Source organism: Bufo gargarizans, chromosome 3 (assembly GCF_014858855.1).
Source record: "Bufo gargarizans isolate SCDJY-AF-19 chromosome 3, ASM1485885v1, whole genome shotgun sequence".
Lineage (NCBI taxonomy): Eukaryota > Metazoa > Chordata > Amphibia > Anura > Bufonidae > Bufo > Bufo gargarizans.
Window position 1 is genome coordinate 255,107,342 of NC_058082.1, and position 15,626 is coordinate 255,122,967.

At 41.2% G+C, this 15,626-nt stretch overlaps 1 protein-coding gene across 1 annotated transcript in view; it reads right to left on the minus strand.

The window, feature by feature from the left end:
* Positions 1-11,507: 11,507 nt before the first annotated feature.
* LOC122933230 (T-cell receptor-associated transmembrane adapter 1) overlaps positions 11,508-15,626 on the minus strand; it is a 73,054-nt gene continuing 68,935 nt past the window's right edge. The window contains 2 exon segments of the mRNA XM_044288090.1: positions 11,508-12,194; positions 12,196-12,272. Of these exon segments, the coding sequence (XP_044144025.1) occupies positions 11,972-12,194; positions 12,196-12,272 (300 nt within the window). The 3' untranslated portion in view covers positions 11,508-11,971.

The window sequence follows — 15,626 nt, forward strand, 5'->3', positions numbered from 1 at the left end:
TGGATTATTGTTTTTTTGTGGGTTATTGTTCTGACGGATCATATGAAGGGCAAATTAATCAGTAACGTCAATACAAACCTACTGGTGACACCCTCTCCACTCTGTCAGGGGGGCTCTACTTGTATAAGCATTTAATAGAACAGGTTCTGTAGACAACTATGTGGAATCAGCTAACGAATTTGTAAAAGGACTGCACTTCTTGACGCTAACATCGACCTGTAAGGCTAAGTTGATACTTCCGTTATTCTTTCAGTTTTGGTCCCGTAGCTGCCTAAATAAGTATAAGTATGCAGTGAGCAACCCCTTTCCTCTGCATGTCATACTGACTTAGGCCTCATGCACACAACAGTATTTTTTCACGGTCCGCAAAACGGGGTTCAGTTGGTCCGTGATCCGTGACCGTTTTTTCATCCGTGGGTCTTCCTTGATTTTTGGTGTCTGCCTGGCCGTGCGGAGCCAAACGGATCCGTCCTGAATTACAATGCAAGTCAATGGGGACGGATCCGTTTGACGTTGACACAATATGGTGCAATTGCAAACGGATCCGTCCCCATTGACTTTCAATGTAAAGTCTGGAGTCCCTTTTATACCATCGGATCGGAGTTTTCTCCAATCCGATGGTATATTTTAACTTGAAGCGTCCCCATCACCATGGGAACGCCTCTATGTTAGAATATACTGTCGGATATGAGTTACATCGTGAAAACTCATATCCGACAGTATATTCTAACACAGAGGTGTTCCCATGGTGATGGGGACACTTCTAGTTAGAATATACTACAAACTGTGTACATGACTCACCCCTGCTGCCTGGCAGCACCCGATCTTTTACAGGGGGCCGTGATCAGCACAATTAACCCATCAGGTGCTGCACCTGAAGGGGTTAATTGTGCGTATCATAGCCCCCTGTAAGAGATCAGGGCTGCCAAGCAGCAGGGGGCAGACCCCCCTCCCCAGTTTGAATATAATTTGTGGCCAGTGCGGCCCCCCTCCCTCCCTCTATTGTATTAATAACATTGGTGGCCAGTGTGCGGCCTCCCCCAGGCCCCGATCCCTCCCTCTATTGTAAGTAGAACATTGGTGGCAGTGTGCGGCCTCCCCCGGCCCCCCTCCCTCCCTCCATTGTAATAAGAACATTGGTGGCAGTGTGCGGCCTCCCCTGCCCCCCCCCCCCCCCCCGATCATTAGTGGCAGCGGAGTTCCGATCGGAGTCCCAGTTTATTCGCCAGGGCTCTGATCGGTAACCATGGCAACCAGGACGCTACTGCAGTCCTGGTTGCCATGGTTACTTAGCAATAGTAGAAGCATCATACTTACCTGCAGGCTGCCGCGATGTCTGTGTCCGGCCGGGAGCTCCTCCTACTGGTAAGTGACAGGTCTGTGCGGCGCATTGCTAAATGAACTGTCACTTACCAGTAGGAGGAGCTCCCGGCCGGACACAGACATCGCAGCAGCCAGCCGGTAAGTATGATGCTTCTACTATTGCTAAGTAACCATGGCAACCAGGACTGCAGTAGCATCATGGTTGCCATGGTTACCGATCTGAGCCCCAGCGATTAAACTGGGACTCTGATCGGGCCGGGGGAGGCCGCACACTGCCACCAATGTTCTTGTTACAATAGAGGGAGGAAGGGGGGCCCGGGGGAGGCCGCACACTGGCCACCAATGTTATTAATACAATAGAGGGAGGGAGGGGGGGCCGCACTGGCCACCAATGATATTCAAACTGGGGAGGGGGGGCCTGCCCCCTGCTGCCTGGCAGCCCTGCTCTCTTACAGGGGGCTATGATACGCACAATTAACCCCTTCAGGTGCGGCACCTGAGGGGTTAGTTGTGCTGATCACGGCCCCCTGTAAGAGATCGGGTGCTGCCAGGCAGCAGGGGGCAGTCACGTACACAGTTTGTAGTATATTCTAACTAGAAGCGTCCCCATCACCATGGGAACGCCTCTGTGTTAGAATATACTGTCGGATATGAGTTTTCACGATGTAACGCATATCCGACAGTACATTCTAACATAGAGGCGTTCCCATGGTGATGGGGACGCTTCAAGTTAAAATATACCATCGGATTGGAGAAAACTCAGATCCGATGGTATAAAAGGGACTCCAGACTTTACATTGAAAGTCAATGGGGACGGATCCGTTTGCAATTGCACCATATTGTGTCAACGTCAAACGCATCCGTCCCCATTGACTTGCATTGTAATTCAGGACGGATCCGTTTGGCTCCGCACGGCCAGGTGGACAAACTTTTTTTTTTCATGTCCCTGGATCCTCCAAAAATCAAGGAAAACCCACGGACGAAAAAACGGTCACGGATCACGGACCAACGGAACCCCGTTTTGCGAACCGTGAGAAAATACTGTTGTGTGCATGAGGCCTTACAGTATTATTTCACTACCACATTTGCGTGTTACTGCAAGGCACATTGTTCTACACCCCGATTAAAGGCTCTCTGCAGCCCGCAAATAGCAGTTTTTAATGTAATTCGCCGCAAATAAATTCGGATTGAAACAAATTTTTCAGAAAAAAATTGGCGAATCGAATGTTTGAAAAATTTGCTCATCTATAGTCATAACAATTTACTGGAGAGAAACACCCTTGTGATGTCATATCACTTTATTCTAGAGAAACACACTTGTGATGTCATAGAACTATACCTGAGAGAAACACCCTTGTGATGTCATATCACTTTATTCTAGAAAAACACACTTCTGATTTCATAGAATTTTACCCAAGAGAAACACACTTATGATGTCATAGTACTTTACTGGAGAGAAACACACTTGTGATGTCATATCACTTAACTGGAGAGAAATATACTTATGATTAGGGTTGAGTGAACCTGAACTGTAAAGTCAGAGCAGCACGTGACCCAGGCTCTATATAAGCTTGAGTCACGTAGGTCTGCACGTCACTCTGCTGTTACAAGTGTAGGGTAGTGATGAGCGGCAGGTGCCATATTCGATTTCGACGAAATTCGCGAATATTCGATAGAATATTCGTTTTATATTCGTCGAAATCGAATATTCGTCATTATGCTATTTATCGCGAATAAAATGCGATTAAAAAAATCGCATATGCGATTTTTTTTTTTTTTTTTTAAACTTAAAGGCTACTCTCCTATTGAAATCGCAAATGCGATTAATATAACACGAAATAATCGCATTTGCGATTTCAACGTAATTCTCAAATCCGACAGTACATTCTAGTATATGGAGACGTTACCATGGTGATGGGGACGCTCCATGAGCATGGAATATAGCAGGGATCAGCAACCTTCGGCACTCCAGCTGTGGTGCAACTACAACTCCCAGCATGCACACCTCCATGGCTGTTCTCAGGACTCCCAAAGAAGTGAATGGAGCATGCTGGGAGTCGTAGTTTGACAACAGCTGGAGTGCCGGAGGTTGCTGATCCCTGGAATATAGCATTACTAAGTAAAAATCGCAAATGCGATTATTTCGTGTTATATTAATCGCATTTGCGATTTTTTTTTTTTATTTTTTTATTTTTTTTACTATGGTTGGCTTCAATGGTAGAATTAGCGAATATGACGAATATATTCGTTATATTCCACAAAACGAATATACGAATGTATTCGTCATATTCCACAAAACGAAGATAACGAAGTATTCTGCATCTCAGTTATATCTACCTATTCATCAACTTCGCTAATTCTAGCAATCATATAGGACAGTTTACTATAGAGACAGCTAAGTATAATTCGCTATGCGATTATATGACTGCTTTTTTTTTATATAAATAGAATAATTATAATACCTGATAATTATTATAATCTATTTATATAAAAAAGCAAAGTAATATAATCGCATAGCGAAATATACTTATCTGTCTTTATAGTAAACTTTCCTATATGATTGCTAGAATTAGCGAAGTTGATGAATAGGTAGATATAACTGAGATGCAGAATACTTCGTTATCTTCGTTTTGTGGAATATAACGAATATATTCGTATATTCGTTTTGTGGAATATAACGAATATATTCGTCATATTCGCTAATGCGATTAATATAACACGAATATAACGAATATATTCGTATATTCGTTTTGTGGAATATAACGAATATATTCGTCATATTCGCTAATTCTACCATTGAAGCCAACCATAGTAAAAAAAAAAGAAAAAAAAAAAAGAAATCGCAAATGCGATTAATATAACACAAAATAATCGCATTTGCGATTTTAACTTAGTAATGCTATATTCCATGCTCATGGGAACGTCTCCATATACTAGAATGTACTGTCGGATTTGAGAATTACGTTGAAATCGCAAATGCGATTATTTCGTGTTATATTATTTCAACGTAATTATTTCGTGTTATATTATTTCAACGTAATTCTCAAATCCGACAGTACATTCTAGTATATGGAGACGTTCCCATGGAAATGGGGACGCTCCATGAGCATGGAATATAGCAGGGATCAGCAACCTTCGGCACTCCAGCTGTGGTGCAACTACAACTCCCAGCATGCACACCTCCATGGCTGTTCTCAGGACTCCCAAAGAAGTGAATGGAGCATGCTGGGAGTCGTAGTTTGACAACAGCTGGAGTGCCGGAGGTTGCGGATCCCTGGAATATAGCATTACTAAGTAAAAATCGCAAATGCGATTATTTCGTGTTATATTAATCGCATTTGCGATTTTTTTTTTTTTTTTTTTTTACTATGGTTGGCTTCAATGGTAGAATTAGCGAATATGACGAATATATTCGTTATATTCCACAAAACGAATATACGAATATATTCGTTATATTCCACAAAACGAAGATAACGAAGTATTCTGCATCTCAGTTATATCTACCTATTCATCAACTTCGCTAATTCTAGCAATCATATAGGAAAGTTTACTATAAAGACAGATAAGTATAATTCGCTATGCGATTATATTACTTTGCTTTTTTATATAAATAGATTATAATAATTATCAGGTATTATAATTATTCTATTTATATTAAAAAAAAGCAGTCATATAATCGCATAGTGAATTATACTTAGCTGTCTCTATAGTAAACTGTCCTATATGATTGCTAGAATTAGCGAAGTTGATGAATGGGTAGATATAACTGAGATGCAGAATACTTCGTTATCTTCGTTTTGTGGAATATAACGAATACATTCGTATATTCGTTTTGTGGAATATAACGAATATATTCGTCATATTCGCTAATATGACGAATATAATTGAAGCCAACCATAGTAAAAAAAAAAAAAAAAAAAAAAATTTTTTTAACTTAGTAATGCTATATTCCATGCTCATGGGAACGTCTCCATATACTAGAATGTACTGTCGGATTTGAGAATTACGTTGAAATCGCAAATGCGATTATTTCGTGTTATATTAATCGCAATTGCGATTTCAACGTAATTCTCAAATCCGACAGTACATTCTAGTATATGGAGACGTTCCCATGGAGATGGGGACGCTCCATGAGCACGGAAGGCGGCAGAAGCGGCAACGGGCACTGACTGGAGCAGCCAGGAATCCAAAGGACAGGTAAGAACAACTTTAGGGAAGTGGGAAAGGAAAAAATATAACAATTAAAAAAAAAAAAAAAAAAATATTCGAAATAGCGAATTTATAGCACTATATTCGAAATATTCGCGAGTTAGCGAAGTGCCGATATTCGCGAAAAAAATTCGCTATTCGAATATTCGCGCTCAACACTAGTGTAGGGAGAGGATGCTGCTGGACTTGTGATTTCAGGAAGAGAAGAGGAGAGAATCTAACTCAGCGATCTACAGGGAAATTGTTGTGTTGTCAGTTAAGCGGCTATTTTATGCAAGCTCAGTGCACCAGCACTGCATCTGAGCTTTTGGGACATTGCAAATCATCATTTTTTGGGCAATCTTCAACATCTTTATTAGTCAGTGTGCAATTTAAGCTAGAAATACACCCATCATTTTCTGGGGTTCGAAAAACACACTTTTGTGACAAAAAAACATTTGGTGCACCAATATTGAATTCAGGCCTAGACTAGTTCAGGCCTTGTAAGATACACCCTCTACATACAGGTGTTTGATTCAGGCATTTGAAATACAGCGATTTTGTGCAAAGAAATATAAAATTTAGGCCTACACTAGTTCAGGCCCTGTGAGATACACCCTCCACATACAGGGGTTTGATTCAGGCATTTGAAATATAGCAATTTGGGGCAAATAAATCTTTAATTGAGGCCTAGTCTGGTTCAGGCCGTGTGAGAAACACCCTTTGCATACTGTCGTTCTATTCTACTATTAATTAAACACCCATTTAGGGCAAGATCCTAAATTCGAAAAATATGAGGAGAGCGTCAAATAAGGGACGTGGCCCAGGTCGTGGTGCTGCTGGTGGAGCTCCTGTTGCAGGGAAAGGACTTGGTCTATGAAACCCCTTCCTCAGGTGCGAGTAGGCGACAAAACCTGCAGCGGTATTTGGTCGGGCATAATGTTGCTCTACGAATGGTGACGCCTGAACAAGTACAGGCAATAGTAGATTGGGTTGCTGACAGTGGATCCAGTTCTTTCACATTGTCCCCCACCCAGTCTCCTGCTGAAAGACCAGAGTTGGCACCTGCAGCCGATGTCCATCGGTCTTTCACCTCACCCCCTTGCAGGTGAAGGGAAAATATGATAGAAAATATAATAGAACATATATTAAATAGTAATAAAAATAGTAATAAAAATTGTATTATGTAGTAGAAATAAAAATAAAGATAATTATATAGTAAAAATAAGATGAAGGTAAGGTAACCCTATGTGGGTGTTCTCGGCTCTGTGGCAATTGTGAGGAGTGACTCAAAATACTGATATGCTGTAGATGACAGTTAATAATGTTCTTAGAGATCACAGGATAAAGCTGTTAGTGTGTAGTGCTTTCCTGGCTACTTTGTTGCAGTCACTGTAATTAGCCAGAGTCTCCTCCCGGTGGGTTCGTTCAACAGACAGCTACACAGTAAGGTGAATGGTGCTGCGGTCTAGAGCAGATGGTGCTAGCCGGTCATGGATGAAAAAAATCAACAGAATATACAGACCATCGTGTTGTACAAAAAATTGGGGTATAGATGACATGCCAGGATCGGGCAGCCCGGCCCACCAGAATTCGATGTACTGGGCTGTGTTACCTTTCTCGATGTCTGCTCTGTGTCTTGTTTCTCACCGGTCTCCTTTCTCTTTTAAGAGACTGTCACTGATGCTGGAGTGCATCCATATTATCCCTTCACCTCTATCATTCTGTGAGATTTTAGTTCTCATTGGATACTTTGGACTGACCCTCACAAGGTCTTTTTATCAACTATTTTTAGTATTAATAAATCCTGCTTTTTCCTATATTTGAGTGCCGGTCTATACTTTCATTTGCACTTTACTTGAGAGAATTATACTTGTAATCTCATAGAACTTTACCTAAGAGACACACATGACTTAGCACTTTACTGGAGAGAAATACACTTGTGATATCATCGAACTTTATTGGAGAGAACTTCACTTGTGATGTCATAGAATTTAACTGTAGAGAAGCTCACTTGTGATGTCATAGCACTTTACTGGAGAGAAACACACTTGTGATGTCATAAACTTTATTGGAGAGAAATTCACTTGTGATGTCATAGAATTTAACTGTAGAGAAGCTCACTTGTGATGTCATAGCACTTTACTGGAGAGAAACACACTTGTGATGTCATAGAACTTTACCGAAGAGAAATACATTGGTGATGTCATAGCACTTTACTCGAGAGAAGTATACTGGTGATGTCATAGCACTTTGCTGGAGAGAAACACACTTGTGATGTCATAGGACTTTACTGGAGAAAAACACTTGTGATGTCATAGGACTTTACTGGAGAGAAACACACTTGTGATGTCATAGCACTTTAATGAAGAGAAACACACTTGTGATGTTATAATACTTTACAGGAGAGAAACACAATTGTGATGTCATAGAACTTTACTGGCTAGAAATACACTTGTGATGACATAGCACTTTACTTGAGAGAAATATACTTGCGATGTCAGACCACTTTACTGCAGAGAAACACACTTGTGATGTCACAGAACTTTACTGGAGAGAAACACACTTGTGATGTCATAGAACTTTACCCCAGAGAAACACACGTGATGGCATAGCAGTTTGCTAGAGAGAAATACACTTGTGATGTCTTAGCACTTGACTGGAGAGAAATACACTAGTGATGTCATAGATCTTTACTGGAGAGAAACACACTTGTGATGTCATAGAACTTTACCTAACAGAAACACACTTGTTATGTCCTAGCACTTTACCTCAGTGAATCACACATGGTGACATATCCCTTTACTAGATAGAAAGACACTTGTGATTTCATCGCACTTGACTGGAGAGAAACACACTTGTGATGTCATAGAACTTTACTGGAGAGAAACACACTTCTGATGTCATTACACTTTACTGAAGAAAAATACACGATGGATCCAGCATCGCCAGATATTACCAAAATGGCAACCAGCCCCATTTACTATAATGAGATTTGGCTTCTACCCGGCAAATATGTTGGGATTCGGCCAGACAACTCATTTGAATACATGCGCAGAAGCGCTTCTATGAGCTCTCAGAAACAAAGTCCTGTGAAATGCGCAGTGTGGTATCTGAACTATGAGGAACAAAGTCCCGACAAAATGCTCAGCTAAGTATTGAGGCCCGCAACGTGCGATTGAGTTCCTCTTATGGAATATTAAGATTAGAAAGGCAGACCTAGGAAGATCTCAACACCCGAATCACCAATAGAATATGGTAAAAACATTGTTAGTACGTAGTATAACAAGATAGGTATTAATAACAAGTCACAGAGAAGGTTATATAAACAAAATCAATTGCTAGTTAGCATTCACTGCCCATATCCCTAAGACTCCAGAAAGTTAGCAAAACATGTCAGGGGGCAGAAAGTTATTGTATGAATGTTGTTAAGTGAGTAATAGCTGAAAAAATTTGTAATCAAATAGCGAAGTAATAATTGAAAGTGGGAGTGCACACCTCTTCCCCTCATTGTAGCTAGGTAGGTTATATGATCAGTAACAGTCAAGCGCTAAGCGCTAAGTGCTCAGATACTTTTATACTCATTCCCTTTATTTTTATTTGGGAATTCTGAAATAAAAGTTAAGTTTTAAAATACAATTTTGGCAAATGGGAAAAGTGGCATTTAATAGCCAGATGGCTAATTGGAAATATATTTTTGTGTATTTAACCCCTGCCTTAACTTGAGGCACCATGCAGTTGATGTACATGGATATCACATGGACTTAGAAGCTGTGCACACGTGATCACTGCAGGAGCATGGTAGTGATTGACAGCCATTTAACCCATTAGATGCCCTAGTCAAAAGCGACTAATCTGTTCTAGCAATCTGGAGTAGTTTATATTAACAGGAAGAGTAGACACAGCGACCCTGCCATTGTAAGTTCAATGCTGTTTTGAAGGAAAAGGGTGGTCATGCCAACTATTGATTAGATTTCTTTTTTGTTCATACACTTTGCATTTTGTTAGTGGATAAAAATAAACTATAATAAAATACTGGCCATGAACACTCTTACTTTGCATCATTTTTTCCACATTTTTTCATAAAACTTTTGCACAGTACTGTACTTCAGTGCACCGAGAAGCGGACACTAGCACCTCATCACCTCTGCTTTCCACGCCCCCCCCCCCCCCCTTCCCAGGCCAGGCATCAGCTTCCGCTCACCCTATAATAGTGCATCCGAACTGTGTGCTACAATTTCAGCACATGCGCAGTAAGCATCTGTTCAGTTGAAACAGATATACTGTGCATGCACAAAAATTGTGGCATATATAGTGACCAATGTCTTCACCCCAAAAAGATGGACATTTTAGGCCATGCCTCAAACCCACTATGCCGTAGCCTGTGCCCAGCAAAAAATAAATAAAAAATAAGACGGAAAAAACTTAAGGTGAGATGTGCGTGGCCCTGAGTGCTTCTCTCACCCCCCAGTCAGTTACAGAGGGACGTGTCCGCTGGCTCTAGTGACTGACTGCGGGTAGGAGAAAGCCTAAAGAGCCCTTTACATGGGCCGACAATTGTACATATTATTGCTAACGAGCGTTAGTAGTAGTGTACACACGACGACATGTAGCCAAGGAAGGTCAGCAGTCAGTAGAGGATTGCACACACATACATACGAACATAGCATGCCACCCTATCACATCAGATGGTCACTCACAACCAGATCTGTGTCTGTTCATGCGGCAAATCTATCAGTGGTAAAATCAATAAGCAAATATAATCAAAGTATTATATGGTTTGGTCAACAGTAGCTTTAAAAAATAGCATAGGAATTGTGTGTCACCTGCCCCTATTGGAAATCTATAGTCTCCCTTACCAGAGTATCCATCCTGAAAATAAAAAGCCTGCAGTGCTGGCCCTATTGAGCCCAAGTGTTCGCCAGTCCAAAATACTATCTGTTGCTTCCTCTGTGGGACATGATACCAGGGGTTCAAAAAATATGCATAGAAATGTGGCGTAGGAAATCAGTGGCCTGCAGGGAAAAGGCTTTTGTTGGAGATCCGGTGGCATATCGGGGTCTTCATGGGTAAAGCTAAGCGGAGGCTTCCGCCTAACAGTGAGCCCGGTGACGCCACCAGCACTAATGGGCGGGCTGTAGCGCTGCCCTAGCCTGTAAACGGGGAAGAAAGGGATTCTTAGGACTCTCACCCAGTTAAGCCAGCATTCTCTGCTCACATTATTTTCCAATGGTCCTTCAGACCAAAGAGGCCTTTCAATTACATGTGCTATTTTCTACATTCTAAAACATAGATTTTATTGTTATCACTGTCTTAAAACATCTACTGACTAAATACAAGTATCTAAAAATATCAGCTGTGTCACTTGGTTATTTATGTTTGAATATATTTGTAAGACTGTCGCCTTCACAGTGTGATGTAGCAACTGCAGGGATATCGCGAGCCGTGTCCGTGCTTCGCTACAAACTCACTCCTTCTCTGTCCCTGCGCTACATATAAGATCTATCTCATATTATGTTTCTAATAACCAGTTATTAACTGCATAACGGAAATAGAACGGATCCGTTTTGCAGCCCATAGACTTCTAATATGATGGAATGAATAACGGAATGCCTCTAAAGCCATTCCGTTATGCTTTCCGTCATAGAATTGCATTATGGTCCGTGGTAACGGAATTCATAGCGCAATTCACCTTTTACCAGTAAACGAAGCATGAACGAATTTCAAAATATGAAATTCGCTCATCTCTAGTTGCTTGCCTCCATGTATTCAACAAACATAACATGTGGTCAACAGTTGTGCCCAGATAAACTTATTGCTGTGTAAATTGAAGTGTACACTGGATTGAAATTGAATACTTAAACATGGCCAGGAGAAGGACCTTTAAGGGTGTATTAGACAGCCTGATTTAACAGGCGATTGTCGGGAAGGAAGCATTCCTTCCCAGCAATCTTCTGCTCCCTATCAGAGGAGACTGCTGCTATTACATGCAGCGATCTTCTCCTCAGTATAGGGAGGAGTGATCATTGTACCATTGCTCTTCCCTATACTGAATCACTACCTGCCAGCAGCAGATCGTGATTAGACACCACGATCTGCCGCCTGCAAACAATGACTTTTTAACCTGTTAAAGATTTGGGTTGCCTGATGAACGAACGTTTGCTCATCGGGCAATCAGCAGCCATATTAGACTGGTGTAATATGCCCTTAAGGCCTCTTTCACACTGGCGTGTGCGGCCCGTGGTCGTGCTGCGGCCCGCAAAATGCAGCCCTTGGTTCCTTCAGTTAAAGTGTCCTGTATAAATAATGCATGTACACATTGCTTTTATTCATATAATATTGACATTTTCAACATATAGCCCACCCATATAGCTGGACTCCTCATTTCACTCCTTTTCCATTGTTCATATCAGCATGGGTGTGCAAACCACTCATTACACTATGTCATGATCAATATCTCCTAATTTGACCAATGAGATTGATTTTCTTCTTCATTATCCAGATTATTTCTTGTCTTCTTCATTAATTGGTAAATCTGCACTGGGTCATCATGAATGAGCTCTTCTTCAGCTCTACATTCGGCTGTAAGCTGCTCACTGTTCAAGTAAATACTAGATCTAGATAAGATATTAACATTTGCCCTGTCCATCTCCTCAAAACGTCGTTTACTTTTCGTTTTTTGCTTTTTTCTTTCGATTTTTATCAGGTCTCTTTGGTGTTAGATCAAGATCAGCATAGCACATCTGTTCCTCTGGATCCATCTGTTAAAATAATATGTAAAACAATAAATCTCATAGAGATTATTATATGGGCAAGCAAAGTCTCTTGCTATTCTGATCTTGGGCAGCCTGGACTAGAAGTGTTGTAGTGTAAAAGAGGGCATTATTGGCGGGCATTATATGTGCAGAAGACACTATTGGGGGCATTATATGTACAGAAGGAACTACTGTGGCATGTACAGAGGGCACTACAAGAGTGGAACTGAGGCCTAGATGGGATGCTTAATGATTGGGGCAAAAAAGGAGGCCTTATTACTGAATAGTTGTGTTCTGTGTGTCAAATTATGCAAGAAGTTGTGGTCAGGAGATATCATCATAGTGATCTGTGCAGGACTGAGAAAAAAAGGAAAGAGAACGTCTCCAGATCTGTAAATCACTGAGTGGGGACAAGCAGGGTCTCGTGCAAATCCAATCTTTGACAACCTGGACTAGAAGTATTGTTAGCCCTTATGAATTCAATAAGAGCAACAAGAACATTTCTCCACAAGAGCATATAGATGCAATCATGCCGTCCTTAGTTGACAATTTGTAACCTGTGCACCATCACAGGGATCGGTTATCTGTGACCTACAGGAGTGCAGCCAAAGACTGTGCTTCTGCAAGTAGCATTGTGCCTGCCTTCTTCCTGAACAGTCTGCTCACAGTCTGCTCATATCACAGCTTTCTTGAATGCATGGTCAAATCACTAGGAGTAAACTCAACCTTTTTAAATAAGAAGGACCAGTCAGCATTTTTGACTGATAGTTGCTCTTCAAATCAGTGCTCATGGTCAGTACGGTAACAAGAGTGTAATATGGGCACACATCTCATGACCTAAACTAACAGCAGGTATCAGTGACACACAAGATGTGTGCCCATGATACGGATGGAAAAATGCACCTGTAGCATGTTCTTGCCTGTCTGACTTATGGCTGTGTTTATTTGTCCCTACTACACAGTGAGGATGGGGCCACACAGAATACACCTGCACAGTAAGCTGGGTCCCATTATTATTTTGGCAAGGTGTATAATTATTTAATTGGCACAGTATAGTGTTAATCATTTGGGGACATTTATAGCAATATAATATTTATGTTACATTGGCACAGGTAGGATTATTTTTTAAGTGCAGTGAATTATTATTAAAGATGAGCGAATCGAAACTTCGATTCGCAACGAATGCGAATTTCCTCGCGCTTCATGGTAACGAAACGCAATTTTCCTAAAATGGCGGCTACACGTGTAAGGACTGAGGACATGGAGCAAGGAACTCTGGGAAGGCGGGATCACCCAGATTGACATGCTTGCATGCAGCCAATCAGCAGCCAGCCAGCCCTGTGATGTCACAGCCCTATAAATACGGCAGCAATTTTAGATTCTGCCATTTTCCAGCGTTCAGAGTGCAGGGACAGATGTATGAAGGTGCTAGGGACAGCTATTGGAAAAACCTCTATGCAAAAAGGATTTATAAGTGCAGGGAAACGATAGGCAGGAATCATTTCACAGCATCTTAGTGTAGGGAGAGACGTCAGAAGGCGCTAGACATTGATAGGAAAGTGACTTACAAGTGTAGGGAACATCTCTGTCATGCCAGCTTTTTGTTATTGGGCTGCAAGTGTTATGTTGGAAAGCCTTTAGTGGCTTATATCTTAGTATCTTATTCAGTACTACAAGAAAATTATATACACATCTAACTTCTGCAGTTATTTCTGGTGAAAGCGTATAGGGCGTATTACAGTAAAAAAAGAAAAATATATTCTCAGTGCATTTCTGCAGTTAATTATGGTAATAGCTTATAGGGGTGTATTTCAGCAAAATAAGAAAAATATATATGCACTGTACTGTTGCAGTTATTTCTGTTGAAAGCCTATAGGGGCATATTTCAGTAAAAAAAGACAAATATATACGCACTGCACTGTTGCAGTTATTTCTGGTGAAAGTGTATAGGGGCGTATTTCAGTAAAATAAGAAAAATATATACTCACTGCACTATTTATTTGTTTTCTGGTTAAAGCATATAGTGGCCTATTTCATTCCAACAAGAATATATTCTCAGGTCACTTCTGCAGTTATTTGCTGGTGAAAGCGTATAGGGGCGTATTTCATAAAAAAATGAAAAAATTATGTGCACTGCACTGTTGCAGTTATTTCTGTTAAAAGCGTATAGGGGCATATTACAGTAAAAAAATATATATATACAGTACAGACCAAAAGTTTGGACACACCTTCTCATTCAAAGAGTTTTCTTTATTTTCATGACTATGAAAATTGTAGATTCACACTGAAGGCATCAAAACTATGAATTAACACATGTGGAACTATATAGATAACAAAAAAGTGTGAAACAACAGAAAATATGTCATATTCTAGGTTCTTCAAAGTAGCCACCTTTTGCTTTGATTACTGCTTTGCACACTCTTGGCATTCTCTTGATAAGCTTCAAGAGGTAGTCACCTGAAATGGTTTTCACTTCACAGGTGTGCCCTGTCAGGTTTAATAGGTGGGATTTCTTGCCTTATAAATGGGGTTGGGACCATCAGTTGCGTTGTGGAGAAGTCAGGGGGATACACAGCTGATAGTCCTACTGAATAGACTGTTAGAATTTGTATTATGGCAAGAAAAAAGCAGCTAAGTAAAGAAAAACGAGTGGACATCATTACTTTAAGAAATGAAGGTCAGTCAGTCTGAAAAATTGGGAAAACTTTGAAAGTGTCCCCAAGTGCAGTCACAAAAACCATCAAGCGCTACAAAGAAACTGGCTCACATGCGGACCGCCCCAGGAAAGGAAGACCAAGAGTCACCTCTGCTGCAGAGGATAAGTTCATCCAAGTCACCAGCCTCAGAAATGGCAGGTTAACCGCAGCTCAGATTAGAAACCAGGTCAATGCCACACAGAGTTCTAGCAGCAGACACATCTCTATAACAACTGTTAAGAGGAGACTGTGTGAATCAGGTCTTCATGGTAGAATATCTGTTAGGAAACCACTGCTAAGGGCAGGCAACAAGCAGAAGAGACTTGTTTGGGCTAAAGAACTCAAGGAATGGACATTAGACCAGTGGAAATCTGTGCTTTGGTCTGATGAGTCCAAATTTGAGATCTTTGGTTCCAACCACCGTGTCTTTGTGCGACGCAGAAAAGGTGAACGGATGGACTCTACATGCCTGGTTCCCACCGTGAAGCATGGAGGAGGAGGTGTGATGGTGTGGGGGTGCCTTGCTGGTGACGCTGTTGGGGATTTATTAAAAATTGAAGGCATACTGAACCAGCATGGCTACCACAGCATCTTGCAGCGGCATGCTATTCCATCCGGTTTACGTTTAGTTGGACCATCATTTATTTTTCAACAGGACAATGAC